Source organism: Podarcis muralis, chromosome 16, assembly GCF_964188315.1.
Source record: "Podarcis muralis chromosome 16, rPodMur119.hap1.1, whole genome shotgun sequence".
Classification (NCBI taxonomy): Eukaryota; Metazoa; Chordata; class Lepidosauria; order Squamata; family Lacertidae; genus Podarcis; species Podarcis muralis.
The window spans coordinates 13,491,422-13,519,251 of record NC_135670.1 but is presented as its reverse complement, the minus strand read 5'-3'; the positions used below and the strand labels follow the sequence as shown (position 1 = coordinate 13,519,251).

General features: G+C 47.5%; 1 protein-coding gene and 1 long non-coding RNA gene across 7 annotated transcripts in view; both read right to left on the bottom strand.

Moving 5' to 3' along the window:
- The window catches only part of IGSF9 (immunoglobulin superfamily member 9), a 64,481-nt gene that overhangs the window by 8,991 nt on the left and 27,660 nt on the right, over positions 1 to 27,830 (bottom strand). For 5 of the 6 annotated variants that reach the window (XM_028710783.2, XM_028710785.2, XM_077920366.1 and 2 more), the window contains exons 4-17: positions 19,045 to 19,197; positions 15,201 to 15,352; positions 10,976 to 11,093; positions 9,594 to 9,735; positions 8,662 to 8,807; positions 7,768 to 7,910; positions 7,535 to 7,675; positions 7,269 to 7,385; positions 6,347 to 6,497; positions 5,383 to 5,506; positions 4,300 to 4,475; positions 3,891 to 4,141; positions 2,971 to 3,055; positions 2,507 to 2,677 (exon numbers count right to left, since the gene is read on the bottom strand). In XM_028710783.2, the coding sequence (XP_028566616.2) occupies positions 2,507 to 2,677; positions 2,971 to 3,055; positions 3,891 to 4,141; positions 4,300 to 4,475; positions 5,383 to 5,506; positions 6,347 to 6,497; positions 7,269 to 7,385; positions 7,535 to 7,675; positions 7,768 to 7,910; positions 8,662 to 8,807; positions 9,594 to 9,735; positions 10,976 to 11,093; positions 15,201 to 15,352; positions 19,045 to 19,197 (2,070 nt within the window). The remainder of the gene's footprint in view (positions 1 to 2,506; positions 2,678 to 2,970; positions 3,056 to 3,890; positions 4,142 to 4,299; positions 4,476 to 5,382; positions 5,507 to 6,346; positions 6,498 to 7,268; positions 7,386 to 7,534; positions 7,676 to 7,767; positions 7,911 to 8,661; positions 8,808 to 9,593; positions 9,736 to 10,975; positions 11,094 to 15,200; positions 15,353 to 19,044; positions 19,198 to 27,830) is intronic. The other variant, XM_028710787.2, reaches the window with a different exon arrangement.
- On the bottom strand, positions 13,061 to 15,186 carry LOC144325809 (uncharacterized). Its single transcript, XR_013390993.1, has 2 exons — positions 14,101 to 15,186; positions 13,061 to 13,732 (listed from the first exon to the last, which is right to left on the bottom strand). It is a non-coding gene; the product is annotated as an uncharacterized LOC144325809 (long non-coding RNA).

The following is a 27,830-nucleotide window of genomic DNA, read 5'->3' as shown; positions in this document are numbered from 1 at the left end:
GACGCTTCCAGCTGATTTGGGGAGGTGCAGAATGCAACTGGTGTAGCTCAGACCTGGGCCTGCTTCCTTTGATCGCTTCACTCCGATCTTGTGCCTTTCTCATTGGCAACCAGTTTGTGTCCAAGCCCAATTAGAAATGCTGTGTTTGGCCTTTGCAGTCTGATGGTGGGAACCTATGGCCCTCTATATGTCTTAGACTACAACTCCCATGATACCTGACAATTGGCAGTGCTGGCTGGGGCTGATGGTGGAGTACAGTTGGAAGGGATAGAGATTGCTCAGCTGTGCCTCAAAAGGTTTTTGGATGCAGGCTATCACCTCCCATGGAAAGCTACCTATGCATAGGTCCTCAATGGTGGCCCTGTAGAATATCTCATCACCCTCTAAGCTGCAGCAATTGGACACACAAGATGGGACCTTTTGGTGGTGGCACCCCGGCTTTCGAACTCTTTGCCCCTGGAGGTCCTTCTGGCCATCTCTCTGCCTTCAGGTGTTAGCTTCAAGTTCCCCTCATGCGCTTTTGACCTGGGATATGACTCTTAGCTCTATAGTAAACTTTTGGTGGACCATTGCTGCGGTTGTTTCCATCTGCAGCTTAAAAAAATAAAATCCATTTTATTCTTGTTTCTTATTGGTTGTGTGTATTTTTATATTAAAACCCCCCCATATTGCTAATGATTGCTAACTGCTTTGGGGGTCCCATGCGCAAACATAAAAAGTTGGGAGAGAAGAAAATATATTTTGATAAATAAATGTTTAAAAGCTCGATCAGGTGAATTCCACCTCCAATGTAATGAAAAAAGAAGCTGAAGGAGGACCTTAGCAACTGCTCTCAGGTGGGACAGGCAGGAGAGCTTGAATTGATTCTGTTTGGGATCTTGCTTAGTCTGCTTTTGCTGCTACGTCTTGTAACAAGGGCTGCTAACAGGGCACCCATGGGTGCAGTGGTGCCCTTGAGGTCTTTCCCAGCTGCCTCCACAGCTTCTCAACCCCTCCTGCTCACTGACAACCTTGGTCATGAAGTGATGAGGATGCTAGGGTTCCCACCACTTTGAAAAGTATGCTTTGTCTCTTTCTGTTTTGGGAGCTGATCTGGGAAAAATTGCAGAGAGCTGCAGCAGGAAGTTGGAAGAGTGGTGTTCTGCCCCACTTGCTATTTCAGCTCTATGCGCTTTTATTTGGAAAAGCACAGCCTGCATGAATGTGCTTTCTCTTTTTCTGTCTCTCAAGGGGGTGCCAATCTGGGGAAGGGGGAGAGAAGTGAATGGAAGGGCATGCACTCAAAAATCCAAATGTGCCCACAAAGTTTAAAAAAAGGGGTGGCGACCTCTATCCTATGAGTTGCTTTCCAGGCTTTAAAATAAATAAATGAAGAGATATTCTTTATGCCACACTTTAAATAAATAATATTTTTTTAAAAAAGAAAATTTCCAGTAGATAGCAAACCAGGGTATCCACAATGTTAACTGCTAGAAGCAAACTCAAATGTGCCAAAACATAGCAGCTCTTAAAAAAATTTAAGCCAGATACTGTTGCCTGAATGGATTGTGCGAATCTGTGCACACTTTTTTATTCTGCATATTAAAAGTGTCTCCTATAAATGCAATGGTGGGATCCTCAGAAGGCTGGATTCTGCACCAGACACCATTTTCTGCAACCACAGGGTCTTGACTGTTTGCCTCACAAAATCATCGGGTGGTATTCAATGCTAGTCCTACTCAGAGTAGACCTACTGAAGCTAATTGCCATGACTAACTTAGGCCTGTTCATTTCAGTGGTCTACTTTGAGTAAAACTTAGTTGAATGCAGCCTATGGAGAATTGGGACAGTGGAGGTTGTGTAGCTTGTCCAGCTCAGTGCAGAATCTGCAATGACAGCATCCCTGACAAATGGCTGCCCGGCCTCTGCTAAAATACTGCCAGCAGGGGTGAGCCTGCTGTCACCACCTGAGGCAGCCTGGCCCACCATCAAGTTTTATTGTAATGTTCAATTAAAATCTGCACCCTGCCATTTCTATCCATTAGCTCAGGGGCGGGGAATCTTTTCTGGCCAGTGGGCCCATTCCTTACCTCCCCACCCCTGTAGAGATGCAGCCGACCTGCCAATCACTTAGCATTGAAATGACATCAGATGTGCTTTGAAGCCCCGATTATCAGGACTTCAAAGTGCAGTGCGGAGCTGTTTAAAAGCCCTTTTGCAAACAGCCCCACATTGCCCTTTAAAACTTCAGAAAACAGGTTTTCAAAGGTTCAAGGAGCAGCACTGGGAGGGAGAAGTGGTTTCAATGGGACCAGCACAGAAATGATCAAAAGCTCACTTTAAGCTCCCAATTGTGCCTTTGACATCTGGTGCAAAACACGCGGATGTAACTTGTCCCAAATGGTGCGGCAGACCAAGTTTGGCTCGTGGGCTGGAAGTTCCTTATCTCTGTTATTAGGTCTGGTCTTGCCCTCTGGGGCGACAAGAGGACATGTCTGTTCAAACTTTCTGTGCAACAGCTCCTTACCTTGCCTGCGTTTGCGGAGACGGGCAGCTCGCCTCTGGTTCATGATGCAAGCCGCCATTGTGCTGAAGATGACAGCCGTGCTGAGAAAGCAGACCCCACCAATCACTCCTGCCAACACTGGCTGGGGCAGGAGCTCAGGGAGCTGGGTGCGAGAGGGATACACCTCCATGCCTGGTGGGAAGAGGGGGAATGTCACACTATCACAACGGCAAGGGTAGGAAGAAACCTCGACATGGAGGAATAATCGCTGTAGGAGCCCTGTTGTATCAGATCATAAGGACTTCTTTTTTAATTGCAATTTGACATGGAAATACTGGGAAAATGAGAAACCGAGAGATTCGCTCATCCCTTCTATTAATAAGAGTGACATTTTAAAGGAGCTTTGAACAGCTCCAGTGGCTTCCCACAAAGTGAGATAATCCTGAGGCTGCTGCAGATTTTGCTGCCCCCTTTCTGGCCCTTACCTATTGTGGAGACATTGACCGTGTTGCTGGGGTCACTGATGTAGCTGCCAGCAAAGGCCACCAGGCGGAACTCATAGAAGGCGTCCTACAATGCGGTGGGGGTGGAAGTGGGAGGGGTGGGAGAGAAAGCAGGGGCACACTGTGAAAACCCTCTTATGGTCACTGTGGTCGTACTGTAAACCCTTCTCCCACTTAACAGCATCAGAAGGGGAATCATTTTGCTGAACTAATTCCACTTTTTGACAGTCCCAAGGAAAGGCAGGGAGCTATGCAGTGCCCTGAAGTCAATGGAAATCCAGCCCAACCCAATCCCAGCTTTTGATATTTTGACACACTTTCAAGCAGCAAACGTTCTACTCATGTAAAAACACCAGGCAGGCCCCACAAATAACCCAGAGATGCATTTTAAACAAAAGGACACATTCTACTCATGTAAAAACACACTGATTCCCGGACCGTCCACGGGCCAGATTTAGAAGGCGATTGGGCTGGATCCAGCCCCCGAGCCTTAGTTTGCTTAAAGGTAAAGGGACCCCTGACCATTTGGTCCAGTCGTGGCTGACTCTGGGGTTGTGGCGCTCATCTCGCTTTATTGGCCGAGGGAGCCGGCATACAGCTTCCGAGTCATGTGGCCAGCATGACTAAGCCGCTTCTGGTGAACCGGAGCAGCGCACGGAAACGCTGTTTACTTTCCCGCTGGAGTGGTACCTATTTATCTACTTGCACTTTGACGTGCTTTCAAACTGCTAGGTTGGCAGGAGCTGGGACCGAGCAACGGGAGCTCACCCTGTCACAGGGATTCGAACCGCCAACCTTCTGATCAGCAGGTCCTAGACTCTGTGGTTTAACCCACAGCGCCACCCGCTGCATGCATGCACTAACCTTTCAAAACTGTATTTCTGACACCCTTCTGAACCCACCTTGATTAGCCCAGGCACCAGGAGCTGCGTCTCAGAGCTGGAAATGGATCCGTCGAGAACCTCCCAGCCCCCCTGGTCTTGTCGCAGCTCCAGGGTGTAGCCTGTTAGAGCCACAGAGAATTGGAATGGGGGCTCCCACAGGAGGAGGACCCCCCGCGTGGTCTCGTTGGCCATCAGGGATTGAGGTGGGGATAGAAAAATCTGTGAGGTCGTAGATGAGGGGTTGGGCGGCATGGTGTTTGTTGGGAAACCTGAGGAGGAGGAGGAGGAGGAGGAGGAGGAGGAGGAGGAGGAGGAGAGGGAAAAGAAGAGAGAGAACAGGTGTTGAAACTGTGCATTGTTCCTTTAAGGGAATAGTTTGGGAGTGACACATCGCTGATCAGAAGGAAAGAGGTCCTGTGCCTCTCACCTAGTGGCACGGTGGTGACGATCTCACTGAAGGGACCGCTACCCAGCTTGTTCTGGGCCAAAACACTGAACTGGTAGCCAGTATCTGGCTGCAGATTCTCCACCAGGACGTGGGAGGCCCCAACAGGCACAGGCAGTGAAACCCAGTCGTGGTGAGGGCGATTGAAGCGTTTCAACCTGTGTGGGACACAGAAATGGAGGAGAGGCTGCAGTCACTGAGAAGAATCCAAACCAGAGACAGAAAAGCCCCTGTGGTTTTGAGCAGAAGGAACTTGTGAGCTCCTGGAAGAAGCATTCCAGTACAGTAATGTTTATATTTAATTAATCTATTCACTCAGTTTATCAGGCACCCGATAGATTACAAGAGTTGTCTGGGCAACGTATAAAAGCAAAAGCAAGCTAGAAACCCATTGCAATAAAAGAAAATGGGAAAGCAGCAATTGAGACAACAATAAAAATTAGCAGGGTTTTTTTTAAAAAAAGCGAGAGATCATGCAATCACAGCATTGACAAAACTGATCTGTTGGAAGAGAGAGTAAATAAATGTTTCGTGGAGCTATATCAACTATATTAATTCTACATCATAAATGTAATTTAAAAGGCTTGGGTTTTTTTTTTTTTTAAGTCTTTGTCTGGTACACAAAAGACATTCAAACAGGGATCGCTGCCCAATACCGTCAGTGTGCCTGGAATGACCTCCTATGGTACGCATGGAAGGTTTCAGTAAATATTCCCTGAAAAACTACACAGTAGGGGCAGTTTGCAGTTCCTGCTCCTGCACTGGCTTAGCCTCTCCTACACTGAACACAAACAAACAAAACTTGCTCACATTTCTTTGGGTGCCAGGACAGGATGCCCTCCTTTCGGCTCTGAACAGAGGGGAGGTGGAAAGAGCATATATTTGTGAGTAAGTGTAACTGTGATTGATCTAGGTGCCTTTTCCCGCACTGAGAAAGCAGCTGATGGAGAGGGGGTATCTTTGCCCCCATCCTGTCTCCTCCCACCCCCAGCACTTTGGGGCACAGCAGCCATTTGGGGCCTAGCGCCCACAGCCTCCATTCCAAAATCCTAACCGAGGACTCACAGCGGCGTATACCAGATGCTGAACCTCTGGAAGTAGCCCCCGTCAAAGCCTGGCTCCCAGGTGATGTTGACAGCCTGTTGGAGAGGCAGCACCGAGACATTGGCCACTGTGTGGGGGCTGGTGCCTGGAGTTCATGAGAGGGAACGAAAAGCAGAACTGAATTAGCTTGACAGGGTTAGGATGAGGTTCAACGGGGTTTTGTGGGTGGTAAAAGCCACAGCAGCAGCAGTTTTATCAACTAGCACCCCCACCAGCCCCTCCAACATTTGTTTTTGAGGATTAAACCAGGTGCACAGAAAGCTTCCTCGTGGTATTTCGTCCATCAAGCCCGGTAATGTCTGCTCTAGCAGGTGGGGAAGGGTTTTTCCTATCACTTCTGACCCAATTCCTTTTTAACTGGAGATGTCCAGGATTGAATCTGGACTCTTCTACATGCTCTACCACTAAGTTATAGTCCCTCCAGTATAGGAAACTGCCGATTACACTACATCTTGCTGAGTACTAGCTGCTCCGAGTGGCAGAAGCTCTCAAAGGTCTTGAGCAGACCTCTTTACTCAATGCCTGCTACCCAATCTACCCGAGACACCACAAATTTAACCGAGGACCGGCTTGTGATCTACCAGTGTTATGGCAGTTTTCCCACCCCGCTCCAGATGCTTGCCGAGCAAACCATGCCTAATAAACCATGTCAGTTAGAACAAACCAAGGTTTGTAAGGCAAAAACAAACTATGGGTTATGACCATTGTTTGTTGCAACTAACCACGGTTAAGCTGCTGGTCAAAGAAACCATGGTTAAGCCATACAAACCTTAGTACTAACAGGCAAACCAGGCCAATATGTGTATGCATACACACTGCCCTCCCATGAAAGTTGCAGCACACATCCCTTTTTGCTCAAAATAGTTCTTCAATGCATTTCTGTACAGTTTGCTCAATTCTGTTGTGCTCTGAATGAAGTACTCACCCAATACGTAGACAGTGGTTGCAGTGCTGATGCGGGCCACACCGTTGTTGGCGGCGCATTCCCATAAGCCGTGCTGCTCCTTGGTCAGTGGGCGCAGGACCAAACTGTTGTTCTTGTCTACCTGGGCATTGGCTAAGCCCTTGCTGCCCATCTGTGGGGGGGGGGGGGGTTTACCAGAGAGATGTTAGTAAGCTCTTAAAGACAACAGGGGAAATCGGGGCCCTGCTAACTATACTATGACTGAAGTCAGTTTAAATTGAAATGTTGCCAGTTACTTTTAAATTTCCTTCAAGTTCTCAAATATATTGCAAGGGGTTGGACTAGAAGATTCTTTGGGTCCCCTTACAACTCTATGATTCTATATACTAGTAGGTATAAACCAGGGGTCAGCAACCTTTTTCAGCTGTGGGCCAGTCCACCATCCCTCAGGCCATGTGGTGGGTTGGACTATATTTTGGGAGGGAAAAAATGAACGAATTCCTATGCCCCACAAATAACCTACAGATGCATTTTAAATAAAAGGACACATTCTACTCATGTAAAAACACGCTGATTCCTGGACTGCCCGCAGGCCGGATTGAGAAGGCGATTGGGCTGCACCCGGCCCCCGGGCCTTAGGTTGCCTACCCCGGTATAAACTGAGAAGGAATTCGAGCCTAGCTAAAAGGTGGAGCTCTGAGTAAACCAGCCAGACTTAACAGGGAAGCCTCTCAGCGGCTCCTTCAGTCTCAGTGTTACCTCAGCAGAGAGGAGGAGGAGGAGGAGGAGGGGGACAAAACTAGAATAAAGTTGTCTCCGCCTCTCACTGGCTGTGGCTCCACCTCCTGTTGGCCTCCCACCTGGCCAGTCCCAATGGGCAGCAGCCACCACCGCTGGACAGCCTATCTAGGATCTACCTCGTTTATGCAGAGAGCCGCCTCACCTTTGTCCAAGAGATGACGGGCAGGGGGTCACCTCTAGCAGCGCAGGGGATGAGCAGTTCCCGTCCCACCTCCTGAAAATACTCCTCCTTGGGGCGCAGGCTGAATGTGGGAGGGTCCTAGGCCGTAAAACACAACACATATTTGGCATCCGAACCAGGCAAGGGTCGGCCACAGTGAACACAGGATGCTCATCCAGTAGTCAGTCTCTTCTTATACTCTAACACACACACACACACACACACACACGGCCGTCTCTGCTACTCACCTTCAGGAGAACGCGCGTAGGTGCCGAGGAGCCAGCACTGCCGTAGCTGTTGTATGGGGTGCAGGTGTAAACACCCACGGCATTGTCGTTGCTTGTGGCAATGACAATGGCACCATCGGGAGTTGTGGACCAACCTGGGAGCTAGGAGAGGGAGAGAGAGTTCTGTTCAGAAGAGAGTTATCCCAAAAGGCCTATGAGCCCAAGAAGGTGTGATGGACGCTTCTGCCAAGTACCTTGCCTAACTCCAGCGGCTGCCCGTCTTTGGTCCAGTTGATGAAGAGCAGCGGAGGATTGGCCTTGTTGGGGCACCTGATGGTGCCTTGCATCCCTATTGGCAGGAGAGTCTCAGGGGGCATGTCGATGACTTGTGCTGGATCTGCGGAAGGCAGGGAGGACACGGCTTCAGACAGTGGGATGGCTAGTGGGGGAAAGCTAGATGGGGCACAGCCAAGGCTGGGTTGCCTCTCCAATCAACTGCTGGGATGTCCCACTAGGACAGCAACCCGCACCTTGCACCAGCAGCCCTGCAAAACAACAGGATGTGGATAATGCTGCAAGACGATTCTTTCTATGTAGTCTGATACAAGCCGAGGGGCAGGCGGAGCTGACAATTCTGGTTTCTTTCGGTTTCTCATTTTTCCGATCTTATGATCAGTTCTCCACATTTCCATATCAGAGCATGATTATTATTTTTTAAATCGTCAGAATTTTAGTGCACATTTCCCCCCTAACATAGGCACTTTTGCCTTTCACACACACTTTCACCAAAGCAATTTCCCCAAATATAATGCATGCTTGTATGTTGATTTCACTAATGTATGCATTTATGCACACTTAACATGCACTTCTGTATGCATTACTTGGGTGGAGAACTGCGCCGTAAAATTTGAGGGAGTGCAGATTTTGAAGGATGGCTCCATTTCAATCCACATATTGTTTCAGAAAGTGCAAGGTCAGTAGGTTTGCCTTTAAATGCCACCAGAATTCAATTTCTGCCCCATCCCTGTCTGAGCCCACCCAGCAGGTTGAACACCAAAGGTGCCTGTCTTCATATTGTCTTTTTCCACCACCCTTAGACTGTGTCTACCAGTTGGAGGTCTGGAATGATGGGCAGGTGCCATGCTTACACAGAACTGTGAGGAACGCTGAGGCAGAAGGTGGTCTCCTTAGCCCATTGCTAGGAACACAGGTATATTGTCCCGAATCCTCTGGGACAGTTTTCTGTACCAAGAGGCTCCCGTCCACCAAGACGCGAATCCGGGACTGGAGATGGCTGAAGGAGGGGAAGGAAAGAGAACTTGAAGAGAGCAGGAACAAAAAAAGTGCGACAGCATTGTATTTAAGCACCTGCCTGGCTAACGTGGGCAACTGGGAGTTCTATGTATCTTATATAGAGATAAGGTTATATCTATATCTATGAATGAGAGAGAATGGAGCCAAACACATACTATCTGAGTTCAGAGAAGACCAAGTCTAATCAAGTGTACAAACAAATGTAACTGCAGCAATTATTACATATTTTTCCAAACAAATTCACATCGAGAGAATATAAATGAGTCTGAAAATGTCGATTCACATGTAACGAAACTTTCCACCATGCTGCTGCCTAGTCTTCTGGGTTCTGCTTGTTCTTTTTAGGTGCATAAATGATGAGTGAGTTTCTCACAAATTGCCATAAATAATGCTTTTTTTTGTACCAGTTCTCTGAAGTAACTGATGAAACATCCTTGTGAAATAACTAGGCGTACTGCCAACTGTCAAACAAATAATTAGGGATTTTCAAACAAAACCAGCATTTTATCCATCATATAACAAATATAACTTGCAACGCAAGACCACTCTGTCTCCCGGGGTGGCGTTCATCTCTACTTGCTCCCAAAGAGGACAAGCTTTAATTTAAGCCCTATGTTGTGCTCCCTTTCACTTTGCTGCCTGGAGCACCCTTGGGGAGGGAAATATCACATAAATAAAGGAAAGAATAGACCATCATTTGTGGAAGAGCCCAGTGAGCCATTCTGCTCCCCGCTCATGCAAAACACTCACATCTGGAGTTTCCTACCTGAGGTGAAAAACATTTGTGTCCCCCTGGAACCAGCTATACGTGAGGTTGGCAGGGTAGGCCTCGGCTTGGCAGGCCAAGAAGGCATCTTGGGTGATGTTGACAGTGACGTTCTGTGGGGGCACCACAATTACCGGAGGCCCTGGGAGGAAGAAAGTGCCTGGAATGAGTGGCTAAGGCAGGGGCAAGGAACCTTTTCCATTTCCTTCTGCAAAACCTTGCTGGGGGGGCGGCGGGGGGAGACACATGCCAGTTGTGGGTACCACCAGAGGTAAGCACGGAGAGGTAATCAAATTTACATTTTGCCTTTGTACAGTAGGCTAGTTTCTACACCAAATACACACACAAAAACCACACACCAGAGGTTCAAGGACACATCCCAAACATTCAAAAACATCCAAGGCTGGTGAGGGAATGTGGCTGGAGAAAGTGCCAAGGGCCAGAAAGAGAGGCCAAGGGAGCTACATTGAGCCCCTCTCCCCGAGTCTGAGTTTCCCCAAATCTAAGGACAGAAAGGCACTCCTCTCCCCCAAACCCTGCCAGTGATAAAATGTGGAACTATTGACTCCGAAGTTATGCCAAGATTCCCTTTGGAAATCAGAGACATGCTTGACTCCCATAGCTGTGCACTTGTATCTGCCAGGAAGTCTGGATGGTAAACTGGGGGAGTGGTCGTAAAGCACATGTTTAGCACACACAAAGTTTCTGGTTCAATCCCTGGCATATCCAGTTAAATGAAGGATCAGATAGCAGGGTTGTGGGAAAGGCTTCTGCCAGAATCTTTAAAATGTGGAGGGGTGGGGAGACAGCAGTCCTGGGCTAGCGCAGCAAATTTTGGCAAGACATGAACTTCCTGCACTCCAGGGAGGGAGAAGCCAGCTCATTAGCAGAGTGCAGGACTGTGCACATGCAGAGAAGGTTCCAGGTTTCATCCCTGGCACCTCCAATTTAAAGGATACAGTTGAAGGTGATGGGAAAAATTCTTTTTCTGCATGGCACGCTAGGGAGTTGCTGCCAGCGAGAGCAGGACAATTTTGGGCTAGGTCAGGGGTGGGAAACCATTTTTCCATTCACTTATGAGTAACCTTCCAGGGGCCAGGCATACACCCCATCTCCATCGTGGCAAGCAAGTACCATGCATACACTCCAGCCAGGTAAAGATCACTGGAGGAGGCTGCAGAGGAGGACCAGCCAGGGGTGTGGCCTGGGAATGGGAGGAGCTTGGGAAGAGTCTCCGGAGGGCCGCATTTGGCTCCCAGGACTGAGGTTCCCCTCCCCACCCCCCATGGGCTCTATGGACAGATAAGCTTGTACAGCAGCATCCTGTGTTAAAATGCTGCTTAACCCAGTTTGGGAAAGATGCTGCCCCTTCTCCTGTTTACCTTGCACCAGCAGGCGGGTTGTGTGGGTGATGGCGCCCTCTTCACTGGTGGCGTGGCAGGTGTAGGCCCCGGCGCTGGCCCGCTCCACACCGGCAAAGACAAGGCTCCCATTCTTCACCTGGTGGGAAGCACATCATTTAGGAAAGGCTTGGAGCAAGCAAGAAAAAACCCCTCCAGCATCTCCTCACCAAGAAATTGTACGGCCAACGAGGTGGTCAAGAAGACCAGGAAAATCAATTCCTCAATGAGTTTCTGTCAATTCCCTTAACAAGGGATGGGCAAATGTCTTCTCTCTGTTTTCCAGTCTTCAGTTCTCTAGATTTCCAGTATAGTTCATGGTTTTTTAAGAAAGTCCTCATAAAAATTCATCACCATTTCAGCATGAATTTCTCTAAATATATCACCATCATTATTAATTTGACTTCACACCCACAGCAGGTTACAGCAATTTTAACTTCAATACTGAAAACAGTTTAAAGCAAACTGCACTCACAGAAATAGGGTATGCCCTGAAAATATATACCGTAGGTCTCAAAGGCCAAGATAAAGAGCGATGTCTTCAGCATACGCATTCACATACACAATTTTACCTAATATACAGGTTTTGCAAAGCTTATTTCCCCTAACATTTATATTTTCCTCAATATAATGCAGTTTTGTATGTTATCTTCACGGATATATGAATTTCCACACATACTTTACTCAAGTATATGCATTGTTTTTTTACACAATACTTGGCTGGAGAACTGGATTGCTAAAGTTAATAAGGGCAAAATTCAAAGGATGGCTGTGCTTCAGAAAGTATGACTTAAGCAGGTATGTCTTTAAATGAGAACAAATCAGATTTCTCCCCATCCCTCTTATTAACTTAAGAACAGCAAGGACTAAGTATGTGAGCTTGTTCAGATCTCACCTGAGTTCACAGTGTGACTCTAGGGAAAAACATTGTCCTCTTGGCCTCAGCATTCTCACCCGAAATACGGGTTTTATACAGGGGTGCAAAACTTCCTTTTTTGCATGAGGATCCAATTCCCATTTGGCTAATCCTCCAGGGCTGCATGTCAGTGGGGGGGGGGGCATGGGTCAGTCTAAGTGGGCTTTCCCACCCCCACCCCCCAAAAACCACTGGGATATACTGAAAAAGGTCAGGGCTCGCTAGCACTCCAAACAGTCGCATACCACATTGCAAGGCTTTCTTGAAGAGAGCAAGTCAAATGCTTGTTTCCTTTGATTGGCCAGCAGGGGTCAGCCAGACCTTAGGTATATTTGTTAGAGAACGGTTCTAAAATGAGCTTGACAATTAATTCAGTGCCTATGCACCCACTAGGAAATCCATCTCTTAGGGTTTCTGAAACTAATTATTGGTTTTTTATTTCTCTGGGTGGGGAAGGCATGAAATTCCTCTTCAGAATAAACAGTACTACAGGGAAGTCCTCAACCAGCCACAAAGGCTCACTAGTTGCCCCTAAACAAATCACATGAAACAGCTTCCCATTCCTAGGCAGTAAAACCTGGGGTGGGGTAGCTCAACCATTTTCAGGAGGGGACAGATTAAAGGGGGTTGGCAAACAGGTTTAACTGGCCTGCACTTCCTCAATGAGAAGGAGCAAACAAGGGCAGGAGAATAAACTTGGGTGTTAATTACACCAGTGGTGGACCATAAACTAAGTAAGCAAAGAAATATAATAGCAAAGGTGTCCCATGATGAAAAAGAACCTCTAGCACAAGCGTGGGGAAGCTTGCTCCCTCCGGCTGTTGCTGACCTACGGTTGCCATCAGTCCCAGCAGGCCAAGACCCAGGGATGATGGGAGTTGCAGTTCAAAGGTTCTTCACACCTGCTCTAGAGGCAGGCTCTGAAAGCTTCACACCAGGCACCCCTGATGTAAGGGAGATGCTGGGTTTCAGGAGACACATGGGACTCAGAGGAGGATGCTTTATGGATGGCAGTAACACGAATACTAGTACAGTGGTACCTTGGTTTGCAAACCATACGTTTTGGATTACAAACACGTCAAACCCAGAAGTGTGTGTCCCAATTTGCAAACTTGGATTACAACCCTTTTTTGGGGGGGGGGATTATGAACAATTTTTTTTTTTGGAGGCCCCATTGACGAAAGCGCGCCTTGAGTTACAACCTGTTTTGGGTTACAAACGGACCTCCAGAACGGATTATGGTTGTAAACCAAGGTACCCCTGTAATTGTCATGGACTGGCTGGATGCAGAGGAATGGCAGGAGGTACTAGCTGGGGAACCCCCACAGGAACCTCCAGGGTAAGAAGGCTCAGAGCCAGGGGGTGGTGGGACAATGCTGAGTGGTCAGAGGGAGCAGACTGGGAGGAGAAGGTGTCAGAAGCTGAAGAGGCAACAGGGTTTAGTGAGCAGGAAGAGGCTGCGGCAGAGGGCAGTCCTGATTCAGAGGCAGAAGCAGAGGGGAGGTCAAGAAGCAGAGCGGAGGCAGGCTGCTGAAGAAGCCAGGGAATCTCCCCCTCCTGGAACCAGCTCCCCTTCTTCCTGGTCTCCCAGAATGCACAGAGAAATGAAGAGGGCGGGTCCCTGGAGAGCAGTGGGAAGGTGGGGGCCTTCAGTCCCTGAAACTCCCTCATTGGTTCAAGCACTGCTGGGAAGAGTTGCTGTGCTCACCAGGCCTGTGCTGGGTTTCTGGAATAAAGTGTTAACATCACTGAGAGCGATGTTTTTTAAAAACTGTTGACCTACTCCTGTCTCTGGCTCCTGACAATAATGTTCTCTTAAATACCTGGATTACTGGGACCCGGGTGGCGCTGTGGGTAAAAGCCTCAGTGCCTAGGGCTTGCCGATCGAAAGGTCGGCGGTTTGAATCCCCGCGGCGGGGTGCGCTCCCGTTGCTCGGTCCCAGCGCCTGCCAACCTAGCAGTTCGAAAGCACCCTCGGGTGCAAGTAGATAAATAGGGACTAGCGGGAAGGTAAACGGCGTTTCCGTGTGCGGCTCTGGTTCGCCAGAGCAGCGATGTCACGCTGGCCACGTGACCCGGAAGTGTCTCCGGACAGCGCTGGCCCCCGGCCTCTTGAGTGAGATGGGCGCACAACCCTAGAGTCTGTCAAGACTGGCCCGTACAGGCAGGGGTACCTTTACCTTTTAAATACCTGGATTTATTAAAACCCTAAGTTGTGAACCATAGAAACTGCTCATGTAGGGGAGAGAATCTGCCACCATTTTCAGCTCTCTGTAAGACCAGAAAACACTGGAGGTATTCTGAAAATGCATTTATTTAAACACCTTTTTAATTTTGTGCGTATGGAGCAGGGGGAAATCTCACCAAATCCAATAAATGTGAACACATTCATTTATTGCTGACATGTTATATCCTGCCCTTCAATGTCAATGGCATTTCCAGGGAGGCTAACTGAGAATGAATACACTATTAAACAACCATAAAACGAAAATGAAAACAGCATATTCTCATTTGAGATTTGTAATCTGCACATTTTGAGGAGGGTTTTAAAGCAGAGTATTGGCTAAAATGGCTTAGGATGATGGGAGTGGAAGCCAAACTACACCTGAAGAGCCAGGTGTGAAGGAAGGGAGAAGGCACTATGCAGGGCATCTGAAAGTATGTTCCGGGCAAACAGGGAAGGAAAGAGAGAATTGAAAGTCATTTAAAACAGGAGTCAGGAATGGGGCACTTCCAGAATATGCTTGATTACCATGAGGTCTAGAAACATACTCACGCCCCCTTTAAAAATAAAACAATCACACAATTCCCAGTTCAAAGGCCAGGTTCTCAGCTTGTAAGATGATTCTGTCTACAAGCATTTCTAGACTAGGGGTTGGTGACTTATGGTCCTCCAGCTGTTGTCTGACGGTCATTCTCATTCTCCCTGACCACTGGGCCATGCCAGTTGGGACTCTTGCAGGCCAACAACTTTTGGGGGGACCACAAGCTCCCCACTCCGTTTCTTGATCAGAGTTCTTCAACTTCGGGTCTCCAGTTGTTGGCTTACAACTCACATCATCGCTAACCAATGGTTCAACCAGGCTGGGGGTTGTGGGAATTGTAGTCTAGACCAGGCACCCCCCAACCTGCGGCCATCCAGATGTTTTGGCCTACAACTCCCATGATCCCTAGCTAAAGGGACCAGTGGTCAGGGATGATGGGAACTGTAGTCCAAAACATCTGGAGGGCCGAAGGCTGGGGATGCCTGGTCTAGACCCTTGGTTCCTGGGCTACATTCACACGCCTTACCTGAACCTTGTCTCCACTTTCTATGGCTTGGTTGTCTCTCTTCCAAGTGACGACTGGCTGGGGGTTTCCCGCTGCAGAGCAGGTCAACGTGAGAGACTTTTGGTCTTGCACTTCTATGAAAGCTGGCGGGGTCTCCTGGAAGGTGGGGGGAACTGCAAGACAGACCTTATGAGAAGAGCACCCGAATCATCAGAAATGTTATTATGAGAACACCAGATGAGTCCTGACTAGATCAGGCTGGAGGCCTATCTAGTCCAGCATCCTGTTCTCACTGTAGCTGACCAAATGCCGATGGCAGTGGTTTTCAACCAGTGTGCTGTGGCACCCTGAATGATGGTCAGGGCCACACTGGCCTCTGTTCCTCTTTCCTTCCCTCCCTTCCCCTGATGTCCTCTCGCATCTCTGCCTCCCAAAGGCTTGCACAGCTGTTTGTTGCAACAGTCCTGGCTACAAGTTCCCCAGGGGAATGGTACCTTTGGGGCTGGCCAGGGGGTGCTTCTCAGGCCCCTGTGGGGCAGTGGGAGGAGGCACCTCTCTTTGGGGCAGGGGGAGCAGTTCAGAGACCAGGGGCGGCAGCCCAGAAACTCCCAAGGAGAGGGGAGAAGAGGAGGTTGAGGGAACACTCCACAAGGGAGGGTGTTTGAAATGGGGTGAGGGGCTGTTGGCTCTGCAGGCAAGGGGTGATGTAACTGGGCTCCTGAGCCCCACAGGGGTGCTGCAGAAGGAATGTAGTTGGTCAAGGGAGCCGTGGACCCAAAAAGGTTGAAAACCTCTGGCCTATCAGATCCCCACAAGCAGCACCTGAGTACAACAGCACTTGCCCCTCCTGTGACTCCTAGCAACCTACTGTTATGCGGATTAAATGAAAGAACCATGTACACCACTTTGACCTCTCTGGATGAAAGATCAAATGTCAAAATATGTTTAAAAGGTGCAGATTTTGGTATAAAAAAACACTTGTTAGTACATTTTAAAAAGAAATATATATCCTCACCTAGGGATGGGCAAAACAAGTCAATTCTGGTTTCTCTCTGTTTCTCACTTTTCCGGTCATAATTTCAGTTCTCCACATTTCCACAACAGTTTGCGATTTTTTTAAAAGAGGCATTTTATCAGCATTCTAGTGTGATTTTCTCCTAATATACACTTTTCTTTTTTACACAATTTTGTCTAACATACAGATTTTTTTTTGCAAATAAATCTCGCCTAATATTGCACTTTGGTGCACATTGCTTGGTTGGAAACCTGCATTTTAGAATTTGGGTAAGTGTGAATTGGGGATAGCTCAGCTGGTACAGCATGAGGCTCTTAATTTCAGAGTTGTGGGTTCGAGTCCCACATAGCGCAAAAGAATCCCGCCTTGCAGGGGCCTGGACTAGATGGCTCTTGTGATCTCCCTTCCAACTCTACGATTCTAAGGATGTCCTCCGGCCAAGGATTACAGGGCAGTTTATAGTATAAAAACACAAAAATATGTAACGTAATGACAAACAGAACATTACCTGTAACAGCCTCAACAATTTAAAATGCAATAAATTGTTAAATTGGCCAAAGGCCTGGGAGAAGAGGGATGTTTTATAAATCTTTGTGAAAATTAATCAGCATTTTCGTGCAAAATTCTCCCAATATATGAATTTTTGTGTGGAACTTTGCCTAACATACACATTCTTGCAAGCAATTTCCCCAAATGTAATATATTTTTGAATTTTATTTTCAAGATTATATGCATATTTATGGACTTTTTAATGCACATTTGTACACGTTACTTGGCTGGCAAACCACCCTGGAAAATTGCAAATTCCAAAATGCATTTCTGTTTGCATATTGGTTCTGGAAGTGCAAATTATATAGCTTTGCCTTTAAATGTCAGATGAATCAAATTCCTCCCCCATGCCTATCCTCCCCTGGTACCCCAGGTCTTATCCCCTTGACAAATGCCCACCCCCTCCCTTTTTAATGTCTCAGCTGCAAGTAGGGGCTGGTCATCTGTTCAAGGATAATAGCAATTGATTAGGCAGCAGAGCAGGGATGAGTAGCTGGGGAGACAGAAGCTGGGAGAGGGCAGGATTACAGACTGGGATGAGGGTCTGGAAGAAGAGCTAAGCAGATGGGAGACAAAAGGGGGTCTGGTGCCGAGTAAACCAGGATGCGAAGGATAAGGGATGGGCCCAAACGAGGACATTTAGGTCACATCCACACCATGCATCCTGGGAAGTGTAGTCTGTTAAGGCTGATGGGAAGGCTCTCCTAACAGCTCTCAGCACCCTTAACAAACTACAGTTCCCAGGATTCTTTGGAGGAAGCCATGACTGTTAAACCGGCATTGGAGTGCTTTAAATGCACGGTATGCAACCCTCCTTATATCATTGTGCATACTGCTTTAAAAAATACAAGTGGACAGGCTCCTGCACCAAGGGGTACCCAATTTCCACCATCCACACTGGCTGGGGCAGATGAGAGTCCAGCCATATCTGTTGTGCAAACATGGTTCCCCATTCCACACTTCAGTGCATTTCCAAACAAAATGCAAACATCCTTTGAAATTGGCAGTTTCCTGAGCTTGCAAAGCAGTTCTCCAGTTAAGAAATGTGTGGAAAAAAGCACATTCTGAGGTAAAGCATGCATAAAAATGTGTATATTAGTGACAACAATATACAAAAATGTTTCATAGTATGGGAAATTGCTCTGCAAAGGTGTGCACATTAGGAGAAATCCACACTAGACACTGATTAATTTTCATGAAGACTTTTTCAAAAAAATAAATAAAATAAATTGCACACCGATGTGGAAATATGGAGACCTGAGTTTAAGGTTGGGAAAATGATAAACAAAGAGAAACCGAAATTGCCGAAGTTGTCCATCCCTATGTCACCTCAATTGTTGTTATACGAAAGGGGGGAAATATCGTTCTTTTCCTCCATCATGCACCATTAATAATTGTATAAGCCTCTTTTATCCCAGCTTCCTGAATCCTTAAAAAGTTTTTGCTCTATGGAAAGAGACAAGATAGAAATTGAAATCAATCTAATGTGAAGCCCTTCAGATCTTGTTGAATCCAACACCCACCATTGTTGGGAGGGGGTTTGATTAAATGACCCTTTGGGTCCCTTCCAACTCTGCAATTCTTTGATTCCTTGATTCTATGGCCATTGGCCAGGCAGGTTGAGGCTGATGGGAGTTGTAGTCCCAAACATGTAGAAGGAACCGCATTGATCAACCCTGAAGTAAATTTAAAAAGCTGGAGATGTGGGAGCAAAAATGCGAACTTAGTACATATGTTGATTAACTGCCTGATGAGAAGATCATTTTGGTGCGAGGTGAGGATATTTATAGCAAGAGTAATAAAAAGAAATTGCTATTTAGGGGAACCGAATTTAATTCTATTCTGGAAACGTGGGAGATTTCAAGGGGTCAAAAAAAATGGATGTACTATATTAGAAGCAAAAAAACTTGTTTTGATGAATTGGAAGAGCCACAAAAAGATTCCATTAAGCACATGGATTGATAATATGGAAGATTAGCTACATATGAAAGAATTGCATGTCGACGCAAAATAAGAATGGATAAATACGAAGAAATCTGGAACGAATATTTAAGCGATAAGGCAGATAGTGGTGGGAAGTAGGGGGAGGAGAGAGAGGTGGGAAAATATTGTTAAAAAAGGTGTAGTCGTAGGTATATCAGTGTATTCAAATCTGAATTGTCAAATTGTGTTGTTATTGTTGTTGTTATGGTTTTTGTTGTATGTGTCTTTTGCAGTTGATGTTTGTATAAAAAAAAACACGATTAAACAAATTAAAAACAAAACAAAATGTAAATTAACAAATAAAAACCCAGAGCATACAATTGACAGTGAGGTGGATCCAGGTGCCGTTTTGGAACTCGTCGTCACTGTTGGGTCGGTCGAGAAAGAGCACCCGGCACTCGTACCAGCCCTGGTCCTCGGCACGCAGCTGCTCAATCCAGAGAGAGGCGCCCTCTTGGATCCGCACACGACCTGCATTGCAGACAAGAAACCACAGAAGCACATGCAGGGGGTTATGGAAGCAACAACACCATCACAGGAAGCTGTGATTCCTGCATTGCAGGGGGTCAGACGGGGGGGGGGGGGGGGTACTTTCTAACCCTATATGATTCTAACACCTCAACCCAGCCCACCAAATTTTCTTCCCCTGAAATCGAACCAATACTCTTGTCTTTTGTCCTGCCCAGGTATCCTAGTGATAAAGGGGGGGAGGTGAAAAATTGAATGAAATAAATAGTTGAGAACTCATTATCAGAATATTGCATGGAGACAAAAATGGCATTGTGCAAAAACAGGAGGGAAGCATCAACAAGCATCCCCAAAAGGGGAGGTGGTAGGGGTATAAAAAATATTTTTTGGGGGGGAACCAAGTGGAGGAACCCCCTCAACCCCAAAGTACAGGCCACTGAGGATTGGGCACGCTCAGCAGGTGCAGAATGCTGGATGACTATGGAGGGGGAATGGAGTGTTCTGGAAAAGGGCATGGCTCTCTGCCTTGAACTCTGAACAGGAGCACTTCATGCTGCAAGATTTTGTTAAAGGTCCCACTTGCATTTGGAAGTCCCAAGAACCGGTAAAGGAACAGAGTGCCTTATGAAAATCCAGAATAAGGGCTCACCAAATACAAATAAAGCAGATGTGGCAGCATACCCATTGGCTGCAACCAGAGCAATTGAGAAGCACATAAAAATATGGAAGGGTTTTGTCTTTTTTAAAACCACCCACAACAACAACAACTTTGGGTTTAAAAGAGCATTTGTTTTGCACTTAGAAGGTCCCAGGTTCAATCCCTGACATCTTTATGCAGGGCTGGGAAAAACTCCTTGTATGAAACCATGGAGAACCACTGCCAATCAGTATAGACAATATTGAACTAGATGGACCAATGGACTGTATAAGGCAACTTCCTAAAAGAGCTGCAGCTCAGAGATAAGAGCATCTCCTTTGCATGTAGAAGGTCCCACGTTTGATTCTTTGCATCTCTAGGCAAGACAGAGTGAGACTCACTTTCTGAAAACCTGTAGAGGCTGCTACCAGTCAGTGTTGACAATACTGAGCTAGATAGACCAATGACCCGACTCTGCTGCCTTGTATTGTTTCAGTACATACTGCCTTACGTTCCTACTTAAAGCAGTCCTTTATTTACAACCATGAGGACTGGAACCCTACTTTATTTTAGGAGAAGAACCATAACTCAGTGGTAGAGCATTGGCCTGCATGCGTAGGTTCCCTGTTGTCCCCCAGGTAAGGCTGGGAAAAGCTGCCAGTCAGAGTGGGCGACACTGAGCTAGATGTACCAACGTTCTGAATCCGTTCCCTGCTTCTAAGTTACTTTAAATGTGCTTTTGACATCCACTTGCAGACACAAATAAAAAGCAGCCATGGGGAGTAGCCAGCGGTGACACTAACCTCCTTCATGCATGCTGTTTTCCTGAGGAAATCCCCCCCCCCCCCCGGTTACAGCTTCCAGGGAGGGAGTGCAGTGGGAATACCAGTTGCTGGGAATCACAAGTGTGGAGAATTGTGTACTGGACTAGATGGGCCACATTGGGCTGTTCTTATTTTCTAATAAAGGGTAAAGGGGACCCCTGACCATTAGGTCCAGTCGTGGCCGACTCTGGGGTTGCGGCGCTCATCTCGCTTTATTGGCCGAGGGAGCTGGCATACAGCTTCCGGGTCATGTGGCCAGCATGAATAAGCCGTTTCTGGCAAACCAGAACAGCGCACGGAGACGCCGTTTACCTTCCCACCGGAGCAGTACCTATTTATCTACTTGCACTTTGACGTGCTTTCGAACTGCTAGGTTGGCAGGAGCAGGGACTGAGCAATGGGAGCTCACCCCGTCGCGGGGATTCAAACAGCCGACCTTCTGATCGGCAAGCCCTAGGCTCTGTGGTTTAACCCACAGTGCCACCCGCGTCCCCTTATTTTCTTATAGGATTAGACAAATTCAGAAAGGTAAAAGTTGCTGGGCTGACAATGGCTACAAGCCACAGTGGCTATGTTCTCCCTCCACTGTTGGAAGTCTGTAGGCCCCTGAATACCACAGTTGGTAGGAATCGCAAGTGGGCTCTTGCACCCAGGTCCTGCTTGTGGGGCTTCCTATAGTCATCTGGTTGGCCTCTCTGAAGACAGAATGCTGGACTATGACTAGGCCGATCCAGCAACCGCATGTGGCCCTTCACATCCTTTGCCTCATGCAGCAAAATGTCTTGGGCCAGCACGGGCTTGAGAGCCTACTTCCCGCTCTCTCAGGGAGTCCTGAGAAGACCACCCTTGCTGATGCCCCCTTCCCTTCCCCTCTCTCTCTCCCTGCCCAGCTGGGACCATGACGCTGGGAAGGAACCGTTTGCTTTTGTGGGAACCGCCACGGAAAACAAAAGCTGGAGTCCAGGCCCGGGCAGCGACGCTGGGTCAGGGGTCAATTCAACAGACATTAAGTGTTACACAGTGTCTCCCCCCCCCCCAACGGGCAGGAGGGATTGAGAGCTGGAAAAAGGAGGCCAGCAAGAGTGCCATGCTGAGGGGAGGGGGTTGGATATGTGCCCCACGGACTCTTCCCCCCACCCCCACACTTCAAAAGGGCTTTGTCCTTAAGGAGAAACCAAGTGGGTCTCTTTTTTTCCATGCCGTTGCCCCGTCTCCTCCAAACTGCTTCCCTCCTTCGAGCCTCAAAGAGGCAATGGTAGGCTGTACGAAACATCAGTCGTCCTCAGAACAGAGCCATTGGAATTAAAGGACATAACTAATTTAGGCTTATTAATCTCAACGGGTTGCATCCAACATAAGTCCAAGTTGATCCATTGCAAAAGAATGGACATAGGCTCATTAATTTCAAAGAGTCAGCTCTGAGTAGCACTTAGTTGGATGCAACTGAATGTGTTGTCTGCTCAGAGGAAAACTTCCTGATGCTATGAGATGCTAGGCATTGAAACAGGTGAACTCCCCGTTATTAGAAGTTTTCAGGAAGAAATTGGAGGGGCACACGTCAGGGGTGCTAGAGCAGCAGATCACCTATGAGGCAGTGTGGTGGAGTGGTTAGAGAGTTGGACTAGGACCTGGGAGACCAGGGTTGAAACCTCCACTCGGCCATTAAGCTCTCAGTGTGACTTTGGGCTAGACAACAGCTCTCAGCCTAACCCACAGGGTTGTTGGGCAGATAATACAGGGGGAGGGAGAACCATGCACTGTGCCTTGGAGGAATGGTGGGAATATCTATGCGGCCAGTTCAGTGCCCATTGCAGCCAAGACCAGCTGGAACTGGATGGTTCCAACCATACTGATTTACATTGAGACAGAGTAAGTTTTAAAGAGCTAATTTTGCCACTAGGAAACAGGCCTTCAATTAAGAAAAAAAATCAATTAACGTACTGAAATCAGGAGAGGGCAGAGAAGCCAATGCAAAGCAAAACATATCAAAGCCACTCACCCAGAGAGTCTGTTTTTGCAACAATGCGTTGCGACCAACTAAATTATGCTCAGATTAGAGCCACAGAAATTAATGGACCTAAATTAGGCATGTCCATTGTTTTCAATGGGTCTGTACTGTGTAGGACTAACAATGGATACAGCCAACGCCTTCCCCTGCAGGGCTGGCCACAGGGAGGCCTGTGGAACAGCGAGGGGGATGCTGATCAGCAGAGAGTCAAGAGCCACTGGGCTTTTAGTTTAATGCTTGTTCTGAACCAATGATGCTAATTTTTTTGGAAGGAAAAGAAATCACAGAGTGCAGCGTAGCAGCTAAAATGTGAGGGCATTTGCCCCCAAAAGTCCTTCCTTGAAAAGGTGATGGTGAATAAAGAAATTTCCAGCCCCCCAATTCTCTCCCTCCCAACCTGTTCTTTATTTTTCCTGACCAAAGGTGGCAACCCTATTAGTAACACATCTCACTTCTGAGATCTCAGCATCTCCCTCTATCTCAGCGGCTAGGAACTTGTTCCTTTTACAACACCCCACCCCCCGAGAAAAAAGGCAACAAACAAACAAACCCCAGTGTTTTATTTTTAATACAATAAAACAGAAGCAGATATGAATGTAAATATTGTCCTAGTGCTTGCTATTCCAAAACATGAAAAACAAAATCTGCCTTCCGATGCACTTAATCAGCAGCTGCAATAAATTAGTTTAGATAATAATGCAATTACCATAATCATAATTTCATCACATCCAAGGCACCTTACAGAATGGCATTAACAAAAGAGACGGGTCTCTGTCCCAAGGACAAGATACAAAGTGGGAAGAAAACTTAGGGAGACGCACAAATTATTGGGGGGGGGGGGGGAAGGTTAGTTTTACATTGCAGCCTTTAGAAGGTAAAGTGTATTACTTCACTAGCTTCAAATTGCGGTAAGCGATCCAGTCTAATGCCTTTGGGGGCCCTTATTCTACTCAGAGGGGTGCCTACTCTGAGACACCCTGAAAAATGATCGCTGGAGCTGAGGGAGGAAAAAACACATAGTTTAGGTGGTTACTGTCAAGAACAGGATTAAGGGCTCTGGAGTCAAAGGCCAGAAAGAAAGAAAAAGCAGGCCTCAAGGAGGGATAAAAGGTAGGCCTTTAGAAAAGAGTGGAAGGCAAAGCCTTTGAGGGAACCGTCAACAATTTTTAAAACATGTTTTAAATCTTTGACTTCTTATATTTTTTCTGTCATGGCCTTCTGCAATTTGTGGTTTTATAAAGACCTCCCACCCCCCCAGTAATATTTAATATACGTTGACTTATTTTCAGGATTAGGAAAAAGAAAAGCAGCTGCAGACTGTTGTTGTGCTTTGGATCATTGTAAGCCGCTTGGCCTGAAAAAGAGACAGAGGCGCTTTCAAATCTAAACTAATCAGAAACTTGCAGATATGAGTAATGAGGAGAAAATCACCCCTGCTGTTCCCCCAAATGGGTTTGGCAGTAGTAGTTCACCAGGCCACCCTTGTATATCAGCAGTGGTTCTGGATGACAAACTTTGCAGGGGAAAGTTGGCTCAGGAGACAGTCTAAAGTAGATGATGGAACATGGCTGGGCATTTAGGAACTTCGTAGGAATTGCAATTTGACCTCCCTATTCCACCAGTAAGTGGTACAGCCACAAGGGACAGGGCAAGAGGGGTTTCCTGGCTAAGAACTGGGCATAGCTTGTTTTGACGATGGAGCGGGGAGGATAAGAAACTTAAGGAAGCAGTGACCACAACCGGCCTAATCCTGCCCCAGGGCTATTATCAGACCTGTAATCGGCTCAGCAACCCTGCAGGCATTTGGCACAGACCCAACACACACAATGACAGTGCAGGCATCATGCACTATGCCCCTAGGAGCCCCCAAGAGTTGGCCAGCCTGACCCCCTGCCACAGACTTGATAACCTGGATGTAAAGGGTCTGCAACGGATGAACACCCAAATGCTGAAAGAAATCATTCCAAGGACATCATCCCTTGTCCTCTTATTAAAGCATACCAGGCCAATCACAGCCCCCCTGATTTTGGACACCATTCCAATCCAGGGCATTGTGTATGTACGTGTGTGAAGAAACAGCAGTCCTAATTGGCAGCTGCCACCTTCTTTTCCCACAGTGCTCCAGACCTGCGCGACATACAGGTAAAAACAAAATGGCAGCCGTTATGGCAATGGCTAGAGCTAAGGTAAGGTTACTAGTTTTTTTTAATGAATCCGGGGACACTTTTCAACTTCAATGGATTTTGTATGGGGACTGATTTGTAAATCCGGGGACATCTGGTAACCTTAGCCTAAGGGCCCTTCCAGGCTGGTAGATTTTTCCATAGGTGAGTTCTGCAACATGTCATTGACACAACAGCAATGCATTCCTGGTGGATTTGTACTGGACATCATTCTGCCTTCTATGTTGCTCTGTGGCGCTTCCCCAACAAGCCCAGAACATTTGCATTGCAGGATTTTAGCAGGAAGTCACAGGGCATGCAAATTGGAAACAAAGCCGTACGTCTGCCTCAGAGATTTTGCAGGCACAAACAACACTGAAAGTGGGATTGCATATACCACAATGAGCACAAATTGTTATGAATACACAATCTGGAGGGGCTCTAACTCTTCTACAGGAGACTGGAGGCAGGCATCAGAGCTAGGTGGGCACTTCTGGGGTACCAGGATCTGTCCAAGGGGACTGTGAGCAGATGCTGGGCCTGACTCTGTCCTAGAGTGAAGTGTGTCTCAATTCCAATTCAGAAAAAACAGGGCACCCAAGTGTTCAAAATGTAAGGTAAAGGTAAAGGGACCCCTGACCATTAGGTCCAGTTGTGACCGACTCTGGGGTTGCGGCTCTCATCACGCTTTATTGGCCGAGGGAGCCGGCGTACAGCTTCCGGGTCATGTGGCCAGCATGACTAAGCCGCTTCTGGTGAACCAGAGCAGCGCAGGGAAACGCCGTTTACCTTCCCGCCAGAGCGGTACCTGTTTATCTACTTGCACTTTGACATGCTTTCGAACTGCTAGGTTGGCAGGAGCAGGGACCGAGCAACAGGGAGCTCACCCCGTCACGGGGATTCGAACCGCCGACCTTCTGATTGGCAAGTCCTAGGCTCTGTGGTTTAACCCACAGCGCCACCCGCATCCCTGTACGAAACACCAAAATGGGTGGTGGTGGTGGTTGGGACAGAGACTGGCTGACTAACTGCTGGTGGATCTCAGCTCTGATCCAGAATGAAAATCCTTATTTTTTAATTCCTTCCTGGAAGCAATACCAGTTTCCACATGGTAAGGATTTACTTAAAGGCAGCTGCTCCAAGCTTCCCGATGCCTGGGAATGGGGAGGACCCAGGTGGAAGGATGCCTGAGGAAGTGTCTTGCTTCCAGGCTTCCCATAGGTTTTTGGCTCTCCCCTGTGAGAATGGGATGTTGGACTAGAGGGGCCCTTGGCCTGATCCAGCAGGACTTCCCTTAGGTTCTCACTGCTTGGATTCCCAGATCCAGATCCTACTCCACCCAAGGGAATGGCCTTCTCCCTTCTGAACAAAGATGCCTTTGGAACAATAGATTAAACCCAGTTGATGGAGTTTAATTAGGAGGGCGCCATCCCAGCCCCCTCCGCCCCTCTCTCTGAAGCCAGCCAGCCAGGCTGCCTGCCTTGCCCAGCTCCCCTCCCCTCCCTTCAATCACCAGAGGGTCTTTGGCAGTTAACAAAAACCCATCAAGTGGCCTTAGCAACCGGCAACCTCCCATTGCTTAGCAACGGCCCTTTCAAAAGGCATACAAAGGTAGAATGGCCTGCCCTCCACCCCACTATGCTTAGCCACTGGCGGGTTGCACAGGAGGTGTGGAAGGCGCTGGGAAGAAGGGTGGTGCTTAGGGGTGGGGGGCAGAGAAATGAGTGGTTGGGGAGAAGTTTTGGGAAAGACTGCACCTGCAAGGTAACAGATGCTCTTCAGCAATGGTGGGGCCATGGGAGCATTTCTCAAATCAACTAATCACTGTGCTTAACTGAGTGGCTGGGGAAATATTTGGCATTTGCAGGTTGCACCCAAACTTGCGGGCGCAGGGGGCAGGAAACACTTCCACTTCCACGGAATAGCGGAGTCTGTGGGCCCATATCTTTCACTGTAGTGAGTTAGAATCATAGAATTGTAGAGCTGGAAGAGTGCCCAGCTAAAAGCTCTCCTATTCCAGCAGCGGCTTCCGTGAGGGCTGGCTATTTACTTACTTACTTACTTACTTACTTATTTATTTATAGCACTATCATCATCATATTTCATTTATGAATCATTTCCCATGAGGCATCCTGAAACAATTTACAATAACAATATAGTAAAAAACATATATAAAACAATTGCGTTTATAAAACAAAACAATTATATGCATGCCAAAACAGTTTAAAATGACAACAGCACATACATAAAATCAATTCAAATCCAATTCAGATACCCACCCAGTGGCATGGCTCCTGCTTTGTGTACGGAAGGTCCCAGGGTTCAATCCCTGGCAGTATCCCTGGAAAGCTGCTGCCTGTCAATGCAGAGAGCACTGCGCCAGATGGAACAAGGGTCTGACTTGGTATAAGGCAGCTTCCTATTTTCCTGACTCGTAGGGCTATGCCCATTTCCATACGCAGTACAGGTAACTTGCATCTTACATGGAGGTTGGCCATTGTGCGCAGAAGCCAACTTGCGAAAAGCCAGAACGACCCCAGAAAACCATATAAAAACCATATTTTGAAAAATCACTGCACCTAACAGCGAGGGGCGATTGTCTTCCTCCTCCTCTCCCTCACTGGATGATGCTGCACATGATAATGAGGAGCGGGGCAGGAGGTACTGATTGGTAGCCGGAAGAAGTGCTTGGTTGTGGTTCAGGTCCAGAGGTGGGTTGCCTGGGCACATCTGCTGCTGGTGGTTTCTTTGTGAGAGTTATGGTGATTAGCAGCAGCTGCTGCTGCTGTCCCGTGGCTCATCAAACATTTCCCTGTACGGTTTCTCAGAGCATCTGTAATTCCACGGACGACATTGAGACTGTGTTCCATGGAAGGGTCAAACTCTGCAATCATTTGCAGGCTTTATGACTTGGAAGCGTTGAGGGGGGGAAAAATCAGAAGGGCCCATCCTCATATTCTGAACTTGATCTGACCAGTTCCTCCAGCTCTCCCACTTCTTCCTGG